Raw genomic sequence first — 24512 nt, 5'->3', positions numbered from 1 at the left:
AAGGAAATTAAAGTCCCAGTAGCATTATACAGCATTAAAGTACACACTATAAAACTGTTATTAATTTATTATTAATTTATTAATATAAATCACAAAAAAACAGCACAAACATAACAACCAAGATTGAAAGTAATCTAATTTTACATATATTGCATAACTACAGTGCAGTTATTAATAATGAGACAGAATTAAATGAAAATTGAATGAGTGAAAGTGGGTAGGTGCCGTTTTTACTATAGCACTATGAGAATCACAATGAAAAACAAAAACACTTGGGGTAAGGCAGAAATACACCATGTACAAGTCGCCAATCCATCTGACTAGGTAAACACATACTCATTTACTGACATCCTTACACCTATGGGCAATCTAGAGCCCTATTTTTTTTTTCTCTGTGTTTTTTTGGGGTTGGGAGAACACTGGATTGTCCGCAGTAAACACATATGGACAAGGAAAGACTACAAAATTACAAACATTGACCAAAGTAAAGGATTTGTACCTCAGTCCTATAAACACGCTTGTAGTTAATACTAGTAGATAGGCTGGCTACACTATTTTGGCCCCAAGGTAGATTTACCAGTTTTAAAAAACTCTCTGTATAATAGCTTTACCGTTTTAAATACCATGTCCACTCACTGTCACTGCTGGACTGAGAATAGTCCACCAACCAAAAATATCCAGCCAACAGTGCCTTGTGGGCAGCGTCCTGTGATCACTGATGAAGGTCTAGAAGATGACCAACTCAAACAGCAACAATAGATGAGCGATCGTCTCTGACTTTACATCTACAAGGTAGACCAACTAGAGAGGAGTGTCTAATAGAGTGGACAGTGCTGTGTCTGATCCACTCATACCAACACAACACACACTAACACACCACCACCATGTCATTGTCACTGCAGTGCTGAGAATGATCCACCACCCAAATAATACCTGCTCTGTGGTGGTCCTGTGGAGGTCCTGACCATTAAAGAACAGCATGAAAGGGGGCTAACAAAGCATGCAGAGAAACAGATGGACTACAGTCATTATTTGTAGAACTACAAAGTGCTTCTATATGGTCAGTGGAGCTGATAACATGGACAGTGAGTGTAGAAACAAGGAGGTGGTTGACATAATGTGTGCTTGTGTTTAACTTAATGCGCTTTAGAATAAGGGGTTACCAACTTCTTAGAAACACATTAGTGTGACCAGAAGTGCCAAAGTAATTGGTTTAAAGGGCTCCTAAATTGACTAGAAGCCCTGCACAGAAATAGCCTAGAATAATAAAAATTGTTCTGGTTAAAGTGTGAGTGTGTTTAAATTAACATTTAGTAAAAAAAAAATTAGTTTAGCTAATAAAATTGGATGAATGAATGATTGGCCAGGATCTTTTTTTTGTGGAGTTTGCATGTTTTTCATGTGTCCACATGGGTTTTCTCTGGGTGATCCGGTTGCCAAAAACATACAGTCAGGTCAACTGGAGCTACTAAAAATTGTGTGTGTGTTTGCCCTGTGATGGACTGGTGACTTGTCTTTCTCCCAATAATGTGACCCACTACGACCCTGAACAGTAATAAAGCATTGGTAAAACAAATAATAGATGAATAGATGAGAACCCCTCACTTTATTCTTATCAAGGTGAGACAATAACTGAATAAATGACTAAATAAATACATTCACAAAACAACTAATAAATTAACAAACTGATTAACTGTCATTGATAGATTTGTGTGGACAGTGGTCGCTCAGCGGTTAAGTTACTGGACTTGCAATCATAATGTTGCTGGTTGAAGCCCCATCATTGCCAAGTTGCCACTGTTGAGCTCGTGCAAGACCCTTTCCCCTCAAATACTCCATTTGTATTCAGTGATAAATGCAAGTCGCTCTTGATAAATGCCTCTGCTGAATGCTGTAAATGTAATGTCAAATATCACCTTCTAGTGATAAAAAGCTCTTCATTGCGGGTAGGCTTTTGCTTGCTAAATGTGCATAAGTGACTCATAAGTAAGCGAGCAACTGAGTGAATAACAAAATTACCAGACGTAAAAGGTGCTTTACTTCTAAAAATAAATAGAATGTATTAATTCATTTAGTTTTTATTTGTTTTACCACCACTTTATCATATTCAGGGTTGTGATGGGTACAATTCACTGAGCGAAAGGTAGGAAACACCCTGAACAGGGCAAACACACCCACACATTCACACCTAGGACATTTTTAAGGCACCAGTTAACCTGACTGCATGTTTTTGGACTCTAAGAGAAAACTGGAGCAACTGACCAAAACCCACATGGACATGGGGAGAACATGCAAACAGGACCCGGACCGCTTCTACCTGGTAATAGAACCCAGGACCTTCTTGCTGTGAGGTGACCCACTGAGCCACCCTGAATAGAATTTAAGACACCTCTAATTAAGTTTAGTAGTTGATTTTACTCTGTTGAGTCTACATGGGCAGTGGTGACATAGTGCGGTTAGGCTCAAGTTAAGTTGACTGCATGTCTTTGGACTGTGGGAGGAAACCAGAGCAATCAGCGAAAACCATTATGGACATGGGTAGAACATGCAAACTGCACACAGAAAGGACCTGGACTGCTCCTACCTGGTAATAGAACCCAGGACCTTCTTGCTGTGAGGTGACAGTGTTACCCACTGAGTCACCCTGAATAGAATTTAAGACATCTCTAATTAAGTTTAGTAGTTGATTTTACTCTGTTGAGTCTACATGGGCAGTGGTGACATAGTGCGGTTAGGCTCCAGTTAACCTGACTGCATGTTTTTGGAGAAAACCGGAGCAACTGACCAAAACCCACATGGACATGGGGAGAACATGCAAACTCCACACAAAAAGGACCTGGACCACTTGTACCTTAGAATTGTACAAACCTTCTTGCTGTGAGGTGACAGTGCCACCACTGAGCCACCCTGAACAGAATTTGGACATGGGGAGAACATGCAAACTGCACACAGAAAGGACCTGGACTGCTCCTACCTGGTAATAGAACCCAGGACCTTCTTGCTGTGAGGTGACAGTGCTACCCACTGAGCCACCCTGAACAGAATTTAAGACATCTCTAATTAAGTTTAGTAGATGATTTTACTGTTAATAAGTCTACATGGGCAGTGGTGACATAGTGCGCTTAGGGTACTGGAGTAGTGATCAGACGGTCGCTGGTTCAAGCCCCACCATAGCCAAATCTGCTACTGTTGGGCCCATGAGAAAAGCCCTTAACACGTTATTGCTTGCCTTGTGTTTATTCACTTTGGCTCAAAGTCACTTTCTGCTAAATGGCATAAATGTAAATGCTAGGAAATCCAACGGATGCTTATCAGGCTGGTGATGATGGAAGTGTGTGAGTGGCGCACACACTCGGGAGGCGTGTTGTGTGGAGCACATGGATCGTGCGGAATTTAGTGCGCACCGTTCAGAGTGCGCTCAGACATCCGTGCGCTTCAAAGCTCTGACCGCACTGTCCCTTCAAGTGAGGATTCACAACGCGTACACGACACTTTTTACTTAGTTTTTACCTTATTTATTATATTGCATTTAATAGCACTGGAATTGGTCGTGCGCATGTTCTCAGTTTATCGGTTTGTTGAGTTTAAATAAGCGCGCACTACCCTCCGCAACCAAGCTGCGCACAGAAGGAGCCCGAGACGCGTCCCAAATCGCACAAGACTATCTCGTCTTCTCGTGTACAGAGAAGCGTAAGGCTAAGAACAACACGGAGCTATGAAGGCTTCAGAAGCCAAACACGAGTCCAAGTGCGCCGGGATAATGGAGAGCGACGCGGGTTACCGGGGGAAGCAGCATTACCTCCGGACCATCACCGGTGCCGTTCCGTTCGTCTCTTCGGTCGCAGCCGTGGCTTTCTGCATCCTGCTGTCTGTTCAAAGCAGTGATATCAGACATAGAGTAGTGGATTTAGAAAGTGCTACTGGTGAGCTCCTTTTCCACCCGTTTGCCAAGATTTCCATGGATCAGTTTAACTCAATGGTACAGGACAGAGTGGATGAGCTGATGGCAAAGGTGAGCACTGTCAATCCATCATCACCAATGTAATACATACTGTAAATTTTTTTATTTGTAGAGAATTAAGACATCTGACTGGTTATTTTTTCTGTTTATAGCGCTCATATGAACATTTTGCTCGGATAAGGACTGTCCGTGAAGCTTCACCTGAGTGCAACTGCCCACCAGGTATGAAGTATATATTTGCATCAAAAGTATTCCACCACATAATGTTCATGACTTATCCAGTCTAGATATTTGGTTAGTAAATGCAGGATATATTAAATGCACAATTGCTTATGACTAATCTGTACAGTTTAAATCTCACCATCAGTAGTACTCTGAAAAGCTTTTTGTGCAAGGATGATGCATGCACATCAGCTATTATCTTACTACACAAAGTCGCATTGGCGTATTTCACAATATAAATAAGCCTCTTTGACCCAGTACTGCATATCTTGATAATATCTTAAAATATTCCAAGGACTGCGTATTCTTGAAATGTTTGCAAAACACCAACCAGTTGTACAATGTACATATTGTACAATGATAATCTGTGCATTTCATCTTATATCCAGCTATAAAGTCTCAGTAGTTTGTACTGCTGATTCAATTCTTTCTTTAAAGTACTGAAATGGTAATGGAACTGTTCTCCGTTTCAGCACTTTAAATCTAACTTAAAACGACTGACAAATTGTGACAGATGCACGCTTTTACCAGCTATGACAGATGCTCCCTATTCTTGTCATATTGCACAATGTACACAATCATGATAGATGCCCCTCACTTTTGTAGCATACTTCACAGTACAGTACAGTAAGTATACACTGTTTCAATAAATGTCATAAAGTATCTTGTGGAAACTGTGAATTGGGAGTTGACCTGTTTTTCAGCACTACATATCTACAAACCAAACGAATAAAAATTAGGGCATGTTGTTCAATTAAAGTCTCATTGTATAAAGTCTTAGTGGTTTGCAGAGCTGATTCAGTTACCTATTGATCTTTATCACCACTCTTCCTGATGTCTGGTGAAAACACAATGTACCTGCCCTGTGTAGCCACACTATCATTTGCTATCAAAGCTTTTGTGATATAATGACAGATGAACCTAATTTTGGGCGTATTGTGCAAAAATATTCTGTATTAAGGAATATTTATTTATTTAAATGAATATACAGTACTTTCTTAATGACAAACTGTGCTTACTGCATACTGCATTGGCTTTGGAATCAAACTGTCACATTTTATCTCATTTTATCACATTTCACTACAATTGGTACATATTTATATTATATATTCATCAATTGCTATTCTGGTCATGGTCACATTAGGTCTCGTTCTGCGGGAAAAAGTTCCAGTGGAAAACAAACTGGTTTGAAAGATACATACAGCAATTTAAATTATTAATTTGGTGGTGTTAAAAATGTTCTTATGTAATTTACCTTTATGGCATGGCCTTCTAGAGCATTAATTATGATTGACCACAGCTGCCGACTTTGTTTAGTACTTAGAAATAGAGCTAGTTTAACTGCTTTGATTAAAAATGACTTATGAATAACATGCAAATATGGAACTGTGGACTCAAGAAGAAAGCCCAAAGAGTCACCTTCCAGAAAGGGAATGTGTCTAGAGGGTCAGATATACTACAAGAACAATCCAAAACAGGTTGCACATGTGTAAGAAGCTCTAAGCCTTAGAACATGTGAGACACTGTCCATAGTCAAGTGAATTTCATGCAGTCACTGGCTTACAGAATAAAGCTTTTGACTTTTACTATATCTGTGCTGGGTCAAATTATTTGGTCAGTATATGGCCATTTTTTTTAAAATATCTTCTATTTTTCTGGAAAGCTATTCACTTTTGTAATTATGTCTTTTTCAAACCTTTAAAGCATTTACCCGGAAACCATGGATCCACACATTTGCACTCAGCAGTTTCTCTCTGCACACATCCTCTGCCATGTTCACAGTCAGGCTAAATGTTATAAACACTGAGTTAGAGGAGGACTTGCTCTGTATTTCAGCACCATAACGTTTTAAAAGGTTTCCGCAAATCAACTGCAATAATGTGTCACATGTGGTTCTAATTGACATCTACAAACCCCATTTCCAGAAAAGACATTTTGTAACATGGAATAAAAAATTCTGTGATTTGTTAATTCTGTTGAATCTTTATTGAACTGACAAAAGTAAGGTGACAGTGCAGTGGGTAGCACTGTCGACTCACAGCAAGAATGGCCAGCTGGACAGCCATGGTCTTTTCTGTTTGGAGTTTGCATGTTCTCCCTGTGTCCTTGTTCTTCTAGGTGCTTTGGTTTTCACCACAAGTCAAAAGTCAAGCCAGCTGAAGTTACTGAATTTGCCCCAAGTGTGAGTGTATGTCTGCTCTGTGATGGACTGGCAATCTGTTCGAGGTTATTCCTGAAACATCAACTTATCTGACCACAGCAGACGTTTCCACAATCTTTCGGTCCATCACAGATGAGCTTGGACCCAGAGAACTAGATAGTGTTTCTGCATAGAATTGATGTCTGGCTCTCTCTTTGTGTAATAGAGTTTGCAATTCTTGGATGGTGTTTTGTGACAACAGTACTCCAGAGCCCATGTGGCTATATTTATCACAGTGGCATAACAATCTCCCATGCAGTGTTGTCTCAGGGCTCAAAGGTCACGCACATTCAGTAGTGGTTTCTGTTGTTGCCCTGTGCTGACTGAAATTTCTTCAGATTCCCTGAATATTTTCACAATATTATGTACGGTAGATGTGAAAGAGCTAAATTTACATTACATTTACATTTTAGCATTTAGCAGACGCTTTTATTTAAAGTGACTTACAGTATTGTGACAGTATACACTGATCAGCCATAACATTTAAACCACCTCCTTGTTTCTACACTCACTGTTTCTTTTATCAGCTCCACTTACCATATAGGAGCACTTTGTAGTTCTACAATTACTGACTGTAGTCCATCTGTTCCTCTGCATGCCTTGTTAGCCCCCTTTCATGCTGTTCTTCAATGGTCAGGACCCCCACAGGACCACCACAGAGCAGGTATTATTTAGGTGGTGGATCATTCACAGCACTGCAGTGACTATGACATGGTGGTGGTGTGTTAGTGTGTGTTGTGCTGGTATGAGTGGATCAGACACAGCAGCACTGCTGGAGTTTTTTAAATACCTTGTCCACTCACTGTCCACTCTATTAGACACTCCTACCTAGTTGGTCCACCTTGTAGATGTAAAGTCAGAGATGATCGCCCAACTGTGGCAACCTGGCAGTGGTGGGGTTTAAACCAGCAACTTTTTGATTACTAGTCCAGTACATTAACCACTAGTCTAGTACATTAACCACTAGTCTAGTACATTAGGCTACAACTGCAAGAATTGCAAAAATAATTTGCAATCTTGCATTGCAAAATGTTCTTTTTGACTGACTGACTGACAATTCTCTAATAAAGTTTGGAACACAGTGGTGAGCCATGACCCATGATAAACCTTTTTACCCAGTCATGATTCGCTCACCTTTTACCAACTCAAATGCTGCAATATTCTGTATGCTGTTCACTTTTATTTTGCCCCTGTCCCAACTTTTTTGAGTGTGATGTAGGCATCAATTTCTAAATATGAGAAAGTTGATCAAATTGTGATCACATCTTCTACCTAACATGGGGGTTGTTGAAATGGGGTTTATATCTTGGCAGTGCTCATTCTCTATAAACAAACAGCAGCCGGCTAACATTCATATGTCAAAGCCTGTGTTTGCAAATAATGTTTCACTCATGTCATTTTTGCATGGAATAAGGGAGAGTTTATATGCTATATGCCTTTTTCATGTGTGAGGTGCATTTTGAAGGATGCAGACAGGTGGATGACTGGAATTTAAAAACAGGAAGAGTAGCATTTCCTAGCTATACATAGAAGTTTTGTGAGGGGGCAGCGGGTTTTCGGCGGCCCGTGTCATCCTTTACTTTGACAGACAAACAGACATGCCGTTACCTCATATGCTAAAGATATACGTACTGTATTTTTTTAGCTTGATGTCTAAGTCAACTAATAGGTCAGTTAAAGTGATGACTTTTGAAATTGCATGTGTGCGTACCGTACGTTTCCAGAGCGCATGCCTCACTTTGTGGGATTCCTCCTGGAAAACAGAGGAGACCACAGACAACCACTAAAATGAAATGAATGTCTTAGTGGTAGTAGAGTGAGGTATCAGCTTCTTGCTACCAGCAGATGGAAACACACATAACTAAGAAAAAGATTCACTGATTAGAGAATTTAAAGTTATTTATAAAGGCAGGTTTTATTTCCGAGTACAAACATTGTAAAAAATGATTGGATTTGATTAAAAAGTATCGAAGAAAAACTACTGGTAGCAGCTTACTGGTTAGACAGGACTAGATGTCATAAATGCTTGCGATACTCTTTAAATAAACTGGGTGTTTTACATCCCACAAAAATTAATGTGTGATGACAAATGCTCCCTTAACTTAAACTTTCACTACATAGATCTTATATACACCGATCAGCCATAACATTAAAACCACCTCCTTGTTTCTACACTCGCTGTCCATTTTATCAGCTCCACTTACCATATAGAAGCCACTTACTCTACTTGTTAGCCCCCTTTCATGCTGTTTTTCAATGGTCAGGACTCTCCCGGGATCAGTACACCTCACTGTCACTGCTGGACTGAGAATAGTCCACCAACCAAAAATATCCAGCCAACAGCGCCCTATGGGCAGCGTCCTGTGACCACTGATGAAGGTCTAGAAAATGACCAATTCGAACAGCAGCAATAGATGAGCGATCGTCTCTGACTTTACATCTACAAGGTGGACCAACTAGGTAGGAGTGTCTAATAGAGTGAACAGTGAGTGGACACGGTATTTAAAAACTCCAGCAGCGCTGCTGTGTCTGATCCACTCATACCAGCACAACACACACTAACACACCACCACCATGTCATTATCACTGCAGTGCTGAGACTTATCCACCACCTAAATAATACCTGGTCTGTGGTGGTCCTGTGGGGGTCCTGACCATTAAAGAACAGAGTGAAACAGAATGTAGAGAAATAGATGGACTACAGTCAGTAATTGCAGAACTACAAATTGCTTCTATATGGTAAGTGGAGCTGATAAAATGGACAGTGAGTGTAGAAACAAGGAGGTGGTTTTATTATTGTTATGGCTGATCAGTGTACAATTCAGCCCAGTGGTGGATTAAGTAGAGTTCAGGCAACCTAGTTTTCATTTTTGGCCCTGTGTGGATATTCATATGTCTTATCTATGTCAACAAATCCTCCCAAAATCCCAATCAATTGTCTACAAAATTGAATTAAATGAGTGGTTGAGTAAGTGAATAACTGGTGAATGTGCTGATCAGAATGCAGAATTAAGCTCCCATAGTCCATTGTTTATAGCGAAAATTTGTTTATACTGGAAAAAACTTGTCATCAAAGCAATCAACATTGTGTTTTGCATTAGTCAAATCTGTTGAGTGGGAACTGGACTTTAACCAACAGCCAATGGTCAATGTTCTAACAGTAATCAGTTGTATAATAATGGCAGCCCCGGTTTAACATTTTATCATATGTCTAATATTTTTATGTCTGTTTTGTGAGAAAATAAAATATTTCACACCAAATGAAGCATGCATTGTAAAACCAGTGTCTGAACATTCCTGACGCTGCCAGCAGAATGTGGTGGGGAGATAAGATTAACAAGGCTTGCTGGTGCAAATCTCATTTTTCTGTATTCACATCCGACCCATAAACTTTAATTCTCTTCTTCTCAATGATGCTTGATTCACTTTGATTACACAGAATCTGGGTGAAACACCGCCTGTGGCTGATTTATAGCTCTTTTACTTACGCCTTTTCATCACACTTACATTCTTTTCAGCTAAGCTTATTGAGCAGAAACTGTTAAAAATGAAAGAGAAGATATAAAAAAGTACAGGAGATGGACAGAATAATATAAACCCTCATAAATGTGTTATTATGATGGACCTAATAGGAAGTAGGGACACTATTTAGTCTCCATAGCAGCTTTACTTCTTTTTGGAATGCTGTTACATAAGTACTAAATGGTTTGTGGTGAAACGTTGGAGGATTCTTTGAGAGGAAAATTTTCCAGTTCTTTGATTAATCAAGGAGTTCTATTTTATAAAAATATTTTAGATAATTTTAGTTGTGTGAATGGCTGCATTACTATAATGGAAAAAAAACCTTGCTTGCACCTAGTTACCTGGTTGACATATAAACAATCATTAAACCCAAGTAATTACTAAAACCAAATATTTTACCAGATTGCTTCCCATTCCAGACTCATACTGTATTAGATTGATGCTCATACCATATTGAATCTGATTGCTGCTCATACCATACTGTACCAAATTGCTGAACAAACCATAATGTACCAGATTGCTGAACAAACCATAACATACCAGATTGCTCCCTGTACTAAACGTTTGGCAGCAGACATTGTGGGTATTAGGCATCCTTTGGTTTTCTCCAGTTAAATCTATCCAGATGTAGAAAATACACTGAAAGTTAAAACAGAATATATTTCTGTTTTATTATTGCTCAGGGGTCCAAGTTTTGTGTTCTTTACACAATTACCTTCTTGCCCCTGCAACACTACAGTGACCACTACTGTCTAGGTGCCAACATAAGCAGTGAAAGATTATGGAGAGATTAGCATTGTCCCCTGTACATGCTAAGGATCTCTGTATACATTTGCCTCTGTCAGATGTACAGGTGCATTCACACATGCTCACATCTTACCATAAATACTTCTCAAGACTGACATGTAGAGTTCAGTTAATTCAGCTTTTCTATAAAATCCCATTAACTTCAATCAGTAAGCCTCAAGTCATGTTGATGATGTTGTCTTTGTTTAATTTACACTGCTATAACCTTTAAGGTCGTTTTTGAAATCATTTTTGGGAAAGGGGTTGGGACCTTCTATAAAATGCAACAAAAAATAGAATAGAATTGAATAGAATCTGTGATTTGTTCATGTAACTTTAAAAAAAAATACTTTTAATGTTTTTCACTCTAAGGTCGTTTTTGAAATCATTTTTGGGAAAGGGGTTGGGACCTTCTATAAAATGCAACAAAAAATAGAATATAATTGAATAGAATCTGTGATTTGTTTATGTAACTTTAAAAAAAATACTTTTAATGTTTTTCACTCTGTGTAGGACAAGGTCTGAAGCCACTGTTTAATGTACATGACCTTTGAGCCCTCAGGCAGCATTTCATGAGAAACCCTCATGCCACTGTGATCGATATAGCCACATGGGCATTTGTCACCTTACACTTGTCACTGTACACAATGCCAGGTTGTCATTGTGCACACATTACAACAGCTTGGCTTCACAGACACAGAATGTATGTGCTTAAATGGCCTGCCTGCAGTCCAGATCTGTTTCCTATTGAAAGTGTATGGAACATCATAAAGAAATAAACAAAAATAGTCAAAATGCCACTTGCAAAACTGCAATAATTGCTAGCACACCAGAGCTGGAATTTGGAATACATCGTGTCAAATCTCAGCTCTGCCAGAGCGGCTACATGAACGGCGGCTACATGAACAACGGTTGGCTGTTGTTCACAGGCCGGACCAGGGTTCCTCATAGCTGGTGTAATTATGACCTCTGCTGGCTGACTGATGGCGCCTGTGCAGAGTTGGGGAATAATGCTGATCAGGGTGTGGCTCTCCGTGCACAATGCTGATCCTCATATGAACTCGCCTTGTGCAGGTGAAAAGAGGCAGTCGGTACTGCACACATGTCAGAGGGGGAGGCTCCTCAGTCAGCAGTGGAGGGTTGTATCGGTAGAGGTGAAGCCTAACGCAATCAGGGTAATTGTATACAACTACATTAGGGGAGACAATTGGGGGGAAAATTGGAGAAAAAGAGAAAAAAACCGCAATAATTAGTATTCTTAGTTTTTTAGATTGAAAACTTTAAATAGGAAAGGTAAAGTAACAGTGATAAATATGTCTCTGTCCCAGCTTTGTTTGAATGTTCCAGGCATTGGATTCTAAACTTGTTTTATATACAACTAAGTAAGTCAGTAAAACATTGGAAATCTTTTATTTGTACTTTTGTCAGGTAAATAGCAGATTTAAAGCATTAACAAATCACAGCATCTTGTTTTATTGCCTTATTCAAAGTCTTACTTCATTCCTGCCTTTGAGTTAGGATGCTTTTTCAAAATCAGTTTTTTCTTTTAGCATTGTGTGTACATACTCACTTATTAGTTCACATCTAGGGTCAATGAGAGAATCTGGATGAAACACAGTGTGTGACTGATTTAGAGCTATATTAGTTTGTAAGCCATTTCATTACATTTACTTTTACATGAGGGGTGGCACGGTGGCTCAGTGGGTAGCACTGTCGCCTCACAGCAAGAAGGTCCTGGGTTCGATCTGTGTAGAGTTTGCATGTTCTCCCTGTGTCTGTGTGGGTTTCCTCTGGGAGCTCCGGTTTCCTCCCACAGTCCAAAGACATGCAAGTGAGGTGAATTGGAGATACAAAAATTGTCAAACTATTGAGATACAAACTATTGTTTCTGATATGAATGTAACCAAAGTGTGTAAAACATGACGTTAAAATCCTAATAAACAAACGAACAAACTTTTACATGAGCAAATTAGGGCAGCCAGTGTATCTATTATTGAAGGGAAACAAAAACAAGCCTCAGAGTTCTCAGAAAAAAGCTCCATGGACATGGGGAGAACATGCCATGCTCTACACAGAAAGTAACCTAATGCCAGGTTCACACTACACGACTTTCCAAGTCAGGTCACTGTACAGTTCACACTACAAAACTGGATCTCTTATAATCGGGAGTCTTTCAAGTTGGTGTGGGGGTCACACACTACACGATCTATCACCAACTGGAATCGCAGACGAGCTTCTCTGGTCTCCCAAACTACGTTTTGTCACGAAAACCAACGCAAGAAGTGACGAAAGGTTTAATTATACCATGTTCAAAAATGCACTTCAGCAGGTAGCGAAGTTTGTGCACTGATGTGCAGCGTAAAATCAAAGAGAAAAAATAAATGAATCAGAGTGGATTTGGCAACGCGACCAGCATGGATTGTTCTATAGTGAGTTGGAGGTTAATAAATATTTTTGCAATGCAATGTTGGTGTTATGTTTTGTAAAGAACAATAAGGTCAGAAATACTGTAAAACTTGTGCTGATGTATTCTGATAAACTATATTATGCCCCTGTCCCACGTTTTTACACTCCTCCCCTGCGTTTCCTCTCACACCGTATCTTACGTTCTCATTGGCTGTTCGATAAAGCACTCATTGCTAGTTGTGCGACTCAGATCCAGACATTTGACAAGCTAGATATATTTCTTCTTTATCCGAGCTGCTCGGATCGAGTTGTTGAGTAGTTCACACATAGCGATTGAGAGCCGAGTTTTGATCACCTAGCGAACGCTGAGTTGCTCCCGAGCCGGCAAATCTAGCGCCGACCAGTCGGCGAGCGAAAATCAGGTAGTGAATCGTGTAGTGTGAACTAGGCATAAGGTAGGGATTGAATTTAAATTGCTGGGGGAAGTATGCTTGTGTTGTGTGTGATGTGTTACTAGCTGAATACTAACTGAATTTGTTAGGTTCAGATTTGTGGCTAGTGTTGAGAATAAGGTCTGGATCCACAGCAACCCAAGTCACGGCAAATCAGATATTAAAGATAAACAAATGAATGCATGAATACTGAGAACTTGTTATTCATACTAGCAGTCCAAGGCTGTGTGTAGCATTTTCCTCTGTGTATGTTTTATTTTAATCCTATTTAATCATTGATCAGCACTGTTTTATCTCAGCTCATTTTCTTCCGTGGTAAACATGATATACAGATGCAGAACAGTAAACAGTGCAGGGGCACTGAACATGATTTATTATATCTGCTCAGGGAAGGTTTATAATTCTACTGAAAGTCAAAACCCTGATGTCATTGTACTGGAGATGATCATTTGTTATCAAGATTAATTTGTATTGCACGGTTGCATAGCCTCATGTTCTCTTCTGCTCATCCAGCCAGACCCTGTCAATCTAACCGTCGCCCGTTTCTCCAGACGGCTCCAAACGATTAGGCAGGTAATTAATAAGAGGCATATGGGCTCGCGCCTGCTGTGCACGCTTTCTTTCAGAGAGCCTGTAGTGCAAGGTAAAGCAATATAGACATTCAGCTAGAGACTAAAGCCAGCTGCTGCTAGTTAGCTGCCAGTCAGCCTGTGTACAGCACAGCAGGAAAGACGCTTGGTGTGCACCAGTAAATGAGCGAAAGCAGAAAATAGGACTGATGTGTGTAACAGGGTCTGTGATCAAACAAACATTATCAAACATGTTTTGGGGTGGATAGCTGGTTAACTTCCAGTGACATGCCAAGAAAAATTTATATAAGGCATTTAGCAGAGGCATTTATTTAAAACGACGTACAATTGTAATGGAAAGCAATTGAGGTTTAAGGCCCTTACTTAGAGGCCCAGCAGTGGTGGTGGTGGGGCTTAAACCAGGCCGGTAACCTTAACCACTAAGCTACCACTGCCCTACATCATTGTAAATACTAAGTATTAAGTGGGCTCATAAATTAAAAAACATATTACAGTAATGGCCCAGTATGTTTTATTTATCTTATTTTTATCCTTTTTGCTTTTGATCTAAGTTAAATATTCCCACTTTCCCTCCATCGTCACCTACCTGGTTGCACAACACTCTCATAGGTTAAGGGGCACGAGCTAGCAAAAAAAGTTCTTAAACGTTCATTTATTTATTTTAACTGACTGATTTATCCTGGTCATGGTTGCTGTGGGTCCAGGGCCCATCTGGAATACACACTGGAGTGGCAGATGCAGCTCAGCGGTTAAGCTACTAGCCTATTAATTAGAAGGTTGTGGCCTTATGCAACATTTAAAACTTCCGCAGGGAACCTGGAGTTCCTAAGGAAAACCACATGGACATGGAAAGAACATGCCAAACGCAGAGACACAGAAGCTTTGATTTTCTTTCATTAGTTCTTGTGTGTTGGGACTAATTGGGTCTTTTTTGCTTTCCCATTTACACCCATTTATTTATATGCCTAATTTTCCTGTGCCTTCTGGCAGCTTTGCTGGCTGAGGAGAGTCACAGGCTGGCACGTGTGAATGCACCTATACGTCTGACAGTGGCAAATTCATACAGAGATCCTTGGCATGTAGCTAGTCCCTTCATAATCTTCCACTGCTTATGCTGGCACCCAGACTGTAGTGGTCACTGTAGTGTTGCAGGGGCAAGAAGGTAAATCCCCATTTAGCTTCTCCTCTCTTGAGGCAGGAGGCATGGCAAAAATTGAAATTTGAGAGTCAAGCCTTGGCTACAGTGGCCTAGCATATAAGACTGTTTATGCCTAGTTCACACTACATGATTTTTGCCCTTATTTTCGGTGCTAGATGTGGCAGCTCGGAAGCAACTCGGTGTTCGCTCGGGGCTCGAAACTCAGCTCTCGATCACTATGTGTGAACTGTTCAACAATTCGATTCGAACGGCTTGCTGAGCAATCTGGCATGTTAAATATCTTAACCAGTCAACGAGTTAAAATCCTGTAGTGTGAAAGGCATTGCGAGCAGGTTGCGAGTGGCAGTGAGTGCTACATCGAACTACAGCCAATGAGAACACAAGATACGGGGTGAGTGGAAACCTGGGGGAGGAGTTGTCAGAACAACTTGAAAGTTGTGTAGTGTGAACTTACTCAGGCATTACTCACCTGATTGGCTGTTGTAGTTTGGAATTTACTTTGTATAGATGTTCATTTTAAACACCTAGTGACTAATGACAGAGTACTGAATGTAACTGCTCTTAGACTTCTGTTATACGTTAGTTTTAAGCAGGCAGTTATTTCATTTATTTCTCATTACAGGATTATGTGCGGTAATTATTGCCCATGGCTGTAGAGATTATATGCTGGGTAGAACAATGCTTATGATTTCTTTTGTTTTAAATAAGTGTTCTTTTTGACGATGTAAATCAAGAATGCTAAAAGTAGCTACGTACACAATGCTGAGAACATGGAATTGGCATCATTATTTCAAATCACAACTGCCTTTTGTCAGGGCTGACAGGACAGCCTACAGTAAATCAGCAGTCAATCCCCCTGACACAGTAATTGTCTGATAATGAAACCCTTTAAAAATGACATGGTAAAAGGTTTGCTGCCTGCCTTTTCTCTGTAAATTAGAATGACCCATTAACTTAAATAGTGAATGTAAACAGAAAATAAGGGATAACAAGACAGCTAATGACCACTTATCTTTTTGGGAAAAGATAATCTTGGCGGTTAAAGTCATAAAAGAAAAAAAAACAAGACTTTTGAGGTAAGGAATGAACTGGATTTGGATTGTTTATTGTGTGTTTGGGAATTTATGCCAGTTTAGTCCAAGAAGTGCTTGTGAGGTCAGACACTAATGCTTTAAAAGAAAGCATGTCTAGAAATACGATTCATCCCTAAGGTTTTCAACAGGCGTCAGGCCATGGATCTGTGCAGGCCGCTGGAGTTTCTCAACACCAAACTCAAACCATGGCTGTGTCCGAAATCGCATACTTAAAAAGTATGTACTAAATTTGAGGCAGTGTGCTCTGCTCAGCCGGTAAAGCAGTAAGCTTTTTCCGTATGCAAGTGTGCATGCAACCTCGTACGTACTGCATCCACCATGATGCATGACGTCACACTTTTAAAAAATGTTCTGTTTTTCCCGACTTTTTCCCCCAATTTTCTCCCCTAATCTAGTCATGTGCAATTACCCTTATTGCGTCCTCTATATTGATTCGACCCTTCACCGCTGACTGAGGACGCCTCTCAACTGACATACGCCCCCTCCGGCACATACAGTCTGTACAGACTGCATTTTTCACCTGCACGAGTCGAGTTCATACAGTGTATCACAAAAGTGAGTACACCCCTCACATTTCTGCAGATATTTAAGTATATCTTTTCATGGGACAACACTGACAAAATGACACTTTGACACAATGAAAAGTAGTCTGAGTGCAGCTTATATAACAGTGTAAATTTATTCTTCCCTCAAAATAACTCAATATACAGCCATTAATGTCTAAACCACCGGCAACAAAAGTGAGTACACCCCTTAGTGAAAGTTCCTGAAGTGTCAATATTTTGTGTGGCCACCATTATTTCCCAGAACTGCCTTAACTCTCCTGGGCATGGAGTTTACCAGAGCTTCACAGGTTGCCACTGGAATGCTTTTCCACTCCTCCATGACGACATCACGGAGCTGGCGGATATTCGAGACTTTGCGCTCCTCCACCTTCCACTTGAGGATGCCCCAAAGATGTTCTATTGGGTTTAGGTCTGGAGACATGCTTGGCCAGTCCATCACCTTTACCCTCAGCCTCTTCAATAAAGCAGTGGTCGTCTTAGAGGCGTGTTTGGGGTCATTATCATGCTGGAACACTGCCCTGCGACCCAGTTTCCGGAGGGAGGGGATCATGCTCTGCTTCAGTATTTCACAGTACATATTGGAGTTCATGTGTCCCTCAATGAAATGTAACTCCCCAACACCTGCTGCACTCACGCAGCCCCAGACCATGGCATTCCCACCACCATGCTTGACTGTAGGCATGACACACTTATCTTTGTACTCCTCACCTGATTGCCGCCACACATGCTTGAGACCATCTGAACCAAACAAATTAATCTTGGTCTCATCAGACCATAGGACATGGTTCCAGTAATCCCTGTCCTTTGTTGACATGTCTTCAGCAAACTGTTTGCGGGCTTTCTTGTGTAGAGACTTCAGAAGAGGCTTCCTTCTGGGGTGACAGCCATGCAGACCAATTTGATGTAGTGTGCGGCGTATGGTCTGAGCACTGACAGGCTGACCCCCCACCTTTTCAATCTCTGCAGCAATGCTGACAGCACTCCTGTGCCTATCTTTCAAAGACAGCAGTTGGATGTGACGCTGAGCACGTGCACTCAGCTTCTTTGGACGACCAACGCGAGGTCTGTTCTGAGTGGACCCTGCTCTTTTAAAACGCTGGATGATCTTGGCCACTGTGCTGCAGCTCAGTTTCAGGGTGTTGGCAATCTTCTTGTAGCCTTGGCCATCTTCATGTAGCGCAACAATTCGTCTTTTAAGATCCTCAGAGAGTTCTTTGCCATGAGGTGCCATGTTGGAACATTCAGTGACCAGTATGAGAGAGTGTGAGAGCTGTACTACTAAATTGAACACACCTGCTCCCTATGCACACCTGAGACCTAGTAACACTAATGAGTCACATGACATTTTGGAGGGAAAATGACAAGCAGTGCTCAATTTGGACATTTAGGGGTGTAGTCTCTTAGGGGTGTACTCACTTTGTTGCCGGTGGTTTAGACATTAATGGCTGTATATTGAGTTTTTTTGAGGGAAGAATAAATGTACACTGTTATATAAGCTGCACACAGACTACTTTTCATTGTGTCAAAGTGTCATTTTGTCAGTGTTGTCCCATGAAAAGATATACTTAAATATCTGCAGAAATGTGAGGGGTGTACTCACTTTTGTGATACACTGTACACCGACGGGCACTGTGTACGGAGGGCCACACCCCCATCAGCACTATTCCTCAGCCCTGTGCAGGTGCCATCAGTCAGCCAGCAGGGGCCGCAGTTGCACCAGTTATGAGGACCTATGATCCGACTTTTTACCCTCTATCCCAGGGGTGGGCAATTAAATTTTCCAAGGGGCCACATAAGAAACTTGGACTGTTGTGGAGGGCCGGACCAATAAGGTTAACTTAATTCTGCTCAATATTAATTTTATCTCTTTATTTACATTTACATTACATTTTCAGCATTTAGCGTTGACATCTTTATCCAAAGCGACTTACATTACAGTTACACTATACAGTCTGAGCAATTGAGGGTTAAGGGCCTTGCTCAAGGGCCCAAAAGCAGCAACTTGGCAGTGGAGGAGCTTGAACCAGCGACCTTGTATTTACTAGTCCAGTACCTTAAGCACTAGACTACAACTGCCCACTCTTTATGAGAAGCAGTAAATTGTACAGTTCTAATAAGCTGTTAATGTTTAGATGTTACAATCAGACAATTAGAAGTAGGCAGAGAAAAAACATCAACATTATTTTACTTTTTAAACAAATAAATAGCAAAACAAAAAAACAAATGTGAACAAATGTGCAGGTTTTAAAACTATTTTGTTTTGAGTCTAATTACCACATTTGTTTTTCGGTCCTTTGTTATTGTTGGATATTCTTTTTAAAATCACAAAGCTGGTCCTGACTGCTTCAGTTCTGGATGTGTTAAACTTTATAAAAAGTATTTGTTGCTTTTGCAGTTTAGTTAGTGAGGCTTCAGGTGTGACGCTCTGCATCGTTCATGTTGTTGTATTTCTCTGTTTAGTACCGCGATTTAAAGCCTAAATTGTGATCGTTAAACAGCTTTACACCTGACTTCAGTAAATAAATACTTCGGAAGTTCATGTCTTGTTAAAAACTCCACCATCAGTCACACTCAGTTCTGTTCGCATTACAGTGAAGCTGATACACTCTCACACTGTAAAACGAAACTTACGGAAATTTAAAGACACAGCGCTCCCGTCAAAATCAATCCTGTTGTATTGCATGTTTGATGTACATTTATTTACATCTAATTTTTAATTGCCTCAAACCTCATGCGGGCCGGTTAGGGATGTCTCTCGGGCCGGATGTGGCCCGCGGGCCGTACAATGCCCAGGTCTGCTCTAACCCTATGAACAACTCCCAGTCGGAAGGCGGAGCTGAGATTCGATACGATGTATTCGAAACCCCAACTCTGGTGCGCTAGCGTACTTTACCGCTGCGCCACCTGAGCGGCCTACAACAGTTTTTAAATCAGACAAAATTAATTCTGTCATTCTTCACAAAGCTACTCAGAACGTTATTCAGGGTTGTACACAATCATAACATTTAAAATTATTGTCTTACTCCGACTCTCCAGCATCTTTCTTTTTGCTTTGTGCAAGATGCACAGTCAAAATGTCTTTCACAAACTATTGCAAAAGAGTGTCTTATTTCTTTTTTGTAATCGATTCTATACACCTGTTACGCATTTTAAACACAATGGCTGTGTCTAAAAAACCTAAAATCAATAATGAGAAGGGGTGTCTACATACTTTTGGCCCCAAAGTTTATAATCTATGTGGCAAAGGGTGGGGATGCAGTTACTAATTTAATAACAAATTAATAAAATAAAAGTACATTCATTCTGTCAAGAAATCCATTCAACTCGGATGAGATTTTTTATGGAGGGGCGAAGACACATAAAGCCACTTAAAATTTTACGACCCAGAATTAAAGATGAAGCTATTTAAAAATATCAAACACGCTTTTTGTTGCTGTGTTGTTTGACTGCGGCTGCGTTCCCTGGATAGTACACTGGGGTCTTAGGGTAGGGGGGAGAGCTGTTACCCTCACAGCTTACCACAGACGATGCTTCCAGGCACATGCAGCGGTTCACAGAGCCGCAACACATGTGGCGGCTCCCAAATCACTGAAAGAACGGTTCTTCAGTTTTAAATGTCAGCATGCTGCCGAAAGGTTTTGTTTGAGCTCAAAGTCAAAATGTTATACTTTTAAGCCTTTTATACTGTCTGCTTGGTTAATAAACAGCTCTAGCTGTACAATCCAAGCCTTTGGTGGTTACAGCATTTGGAAACCATATTCAGCAGCAAAGATGCATTGTGAATTGTATTATAAAATTACTTGTTTAAATTATAAAGCATGCAGATGAAAAGTGGGTGGAGAGTACCTCATAATAACCCTATCATTTCATTTTTTGGCTGACAAGGTTAAATAAGCATCTGAAAAGCTGACAAAAATCAGCATAGTTGTGTCAAATTACCTTTGTTGCTCTTTCTGTGTGGCCTCCATCGATGCATCTTCAACCACAAACCCACGGCCAATATGTGGTCCATGAAAGACCTCTCTGTTTTCCAACAGACACTAAGCTTTCCCTCCTCCTGACCCCCAACCATTTTAGTCCAAAACGAGTTTCCTGCATAGCTCATTCCCACAAAAGGTCATCCTCTCTGAGTTTGGCCCTGTCCAGGAGGTGAGTGCTGTGTTCTGGGTCTTTACAGAAAGGAGACCCCTAACCCCACAGGGCACATGTGTGGGAAACTTACATACTGAGCTACTTTATTCTTCACACTTCTAATGTGCCGCTCAAAAGACTCTAATATGAAGCAAAAAAGACTTCAAATGACCCTCTGTGTAGTCATTTTGGCTCAAATCCAGCATATAGAACATTAGAGAATGACTCATCTATGAATATCATTACTTTGCTCAGACGCTGGGCTGTTTGACTATTCAAATAGACTCCAATCTCAGTTTTATTCCTATCTAAGGATGTGCTGAGGGCATTTGCTCCTAATTTAATATTGTAATCAAAGTCCGAATGCATAGACGAATACCTAATATTTATTCAACACTACTACAATACTGAGACAGCTTCTGGTGGCATGTAGGAGCTTAGCATTAACAATTCAAAAACCCTTTGGGTTATAAGCGAGGGTACATTTATTGAACATCTGTCATGTGCGCTCTTGCAGAAACAATCAAATGTTTACATACACAGCCATAACATTAAAACCACCTCCTTGTTTCTACACTCACTGTCCATTTTATCAGCTCCACTTACCATATAGAAGCACTTTGTAGTTCTGCAATTACTGACTGTAGTCCATCTGTTTCTCTGCATACCTTTATTAGCCCCCTTTCACCCTGTTCTTCAATGGTCAGGACCTCCACAGGACCACCACAGAGCAGGTATTATTTAGGTGATGGATCATTTTCAGCACTGCAGTTACAATGACATGGTGGTGGTGTGTTAGTGTGTGTTGTGCTGGTATGAGTGGATCAGACACAGCAGCGCTGCTGGAGTTTTTAAATACCATGTCCACTCACTGTCCACTCTATTAGACACTCCTACCTAATTGGTCCACCTTGTAGATGTAAAGTCAGAGACGATCGCTCATCTATTGCTGCTGTTCGAGTTGGTCATCTTCTAGACCTTCATCAGTGGTCACAGGACGCTGCCCACGGGGCACTGTTGGCTGGATATATTTTTGGCTGGTGGACTATTCTCAGTCCAGCAGTGACAGTGAGGTGTTTAAAAACTCCATCAGCGCTGCTGTGTTTTATCCACTCATACCAGCACAACACACACTAGCACACCACCACCATGTCAGTGTCACTGCAGTGCTGAGAATCGACCACCCAAATAATACCTACTCTGTAGTGGTCCTGAGAGAGTCCTGACCATTGAAGAACAGCATTAAAGGGGGCTAACAAAGCATGCAGAGAAACAGATGGACTACGGTCAGTCATTGTAGAAAACTCCATATAGAAGTAAATATAGACCCCATATAGACCCCTGTGGGTCAAATATAGATAGAACACATCTAATTTTGATATTATGCCCCTTAGCTTTTTTTTACCTTAATAGTTGTTTCCAAAATAATCAAAAAGCTTGTGGAGTTAAACAAATGTTGTTGGTTTACTGTTGCAGACGTAGTGTCAGTACAGTCCTATTTTTTATATGGTTGAAGTCAGGACAGAATTTCACCTTCATTTAGCCATTCAGAAACCAGACTTAACAAGCCTTTTGAGTCATTGTCCTGCTCAAAAACTCAATTTCGTTCCAAGGTTCCTGCAACACAACCCTGGGTCCATGACAATAACGTTTGTGTTCCAGCAGCTTTTAATGTATGGCAGACCTGTTTTTCAGATCTGGTCATTTAGAAAAAAAAATCATTTTGTACAGATGATCTTGTAACCTGAAGTTGCCAAAGAATGATCTGCTTTTTGTCATCTGTATAGCAGTTCTCTATTTCTTCATTGTTATGCTTGTGGACGATGTGTTCTAGTCATTCAGTTACAGGAAAAAGAACCGTTGCAGAAATGATAAACCATGACATGTCCCTGTGCATATCCTATACATGTTCTACACGTGTGTGTAAACATTAAAATTACCCAAACTAAATTACCCTTTTAAGTGATGTTTTTTTTTTCCCTTTTTTTCCCCCTTTAGCGCATCCAATTGTTCAATTTGCATCGTGCTTCCTCTCTGTCTATGCCGAACCCTGTCCTGACCGAGGAGATCGAAGCTAACCCATATCCCCTCCGAAACATGAGCAGCAGCCAGATGCATTTTTGCCACCCACACATTGATGAGTTTGGCACCACCTAGCGCTGCATGCGGAGAGACACACCCTAAGGGCACTCTTCCTCATCTCTTGTGCAGGCGCCTCTAATTAGCCGGCAGAGGTCGTAATCGCATTCTGACAGAGAGAGACCCACATCCAGTTCTTTGTCCCACCCCCCAACTGAGCAACCGGCCAATCGTTGCCCATACAGCCACTCAGCTTCGAACCGGTGAAGCAGAGCTGGATTCGATACCACGTACTCAGAATCCAGCCCTGGTTGCAGCGTGTCTTTTTACCGCTGCGCCACCTGAGCGGCTTAAGTGATGTTAAATGTGCTGTTAAATGTTGAAACATATCCATGTACAGAAATGACTGCCTTTCTTAACAATGCCTTAGAGCAGGGGTGCCCAATACTTCGATCGCAACCTACCAGTCGATCGCACAGTGCACACTAGTAGATCGTGCCTCATTCAAACAGATCAACGTGATTGACATGTAATGTGGCCACTGTTTCTTTAATTTGAGGTTGCCTAAAGCACCGCTAATGTAAAAAGTTTTCATTTATCAATAGCCAGTTTGCACCATTTTAAATTTTTTCTTTTGTAACCTACACTGTTTGTGAAGATGAGTGCGCAACCAAGCACAAAGAAACCAAAAACGGTTCGATTCAGGCAAAACCACTGCAAAGACGAAATTTTATATGAAGTTAAGGTCCTCTGCTGGACAATTTTGGAACTTGCTGGCTAAGGAAAAATATCCAAACGTAAGAAAATGTGCCACATATTTGACATCATTTTTGGATCAACCTACTTGTGTGAATCAGACTTTTCAACATGAAAATAATTTAGTCTAAATATCAGTTCACCTTTACTGATGAACACTTGGAAGCTGTTTGGGAATTGGCATCAGCAGCTACTGTCCAGACTACATAAACCTGGCTGACACCATTCAGTGCAAATCATCAGAATCAGGTTAGTGTGATTTTGAAAATGTTGAGGCGAACCTTAAAAAGTATATGGCAATAGTCTGTTGACTGGAATAGTAGATCTCAAGCCACGAAAGTGTGGGCACCTCTGCCTTAGAGGCTTTTTAAAAGAAAACACATCTCTTCAGTATTTTTATGTTCAAGAAATGTTTAATGTTTTAAGAATATTTAATGCTAGTGCATGTTAACATATACTGGGTGCTTAATAAGAATTAAAACATCTTTAAACTTAATTAAAATTCTTGTTAAGTCCTGAATGACTTGTGGTGAGATATTGGAGCATTCACTTAGAAGAAAATGACTTCTGTATGAGATCAGGTAAATA

The 24512-nt window shown here is 40.6% G+C and overlaps 1 protein-coding gene across 1 annotated transcript in view; it reads left to right on the top strand.

Annotated features, from left to right (window-relative positions):
* Window positions 1-3715: 3715 nt before the first annotated feature.
* The window catches only part of LOC134311526 (collagen alpha-1(XXV) chain), a 251033-nt gene continuing 230236 nt past the window's right edge, over window positions 3716-24512 (top strand). The window contains exons 1-2 of the mRNA XM_062993157.1: window positions 3716-4012; window positions 4114-4183. Coding sequence (XP_062849227.1) covers window positions 3716-4012; window positions 4114-4183 — 367 coding nt within the window. The remainder of the gene's footprint in view (window positions 4013-4113; window positions 4184-24512) is intronic.

This window comes from Trichomycterus rosablanca, chromosome 4, assembly GCF_030014385.1.
Source record: "Trichomycterus rosablanca isolate fTriRos1 chromosome 4, fTriRos1.hap1, whole genome shotgun sequence".
NCBI classification, from domain to species: domain Eukaryota; kingdom Metazoa; phylum Chordata; class Actinopteri; order Siluriformes; family Trichomycteridae; genus Trichomycterus; species Trichomycterus rosablanca.
This window is presented reverse-complemented; position numbering and strand designations above follow the sequence as displayed.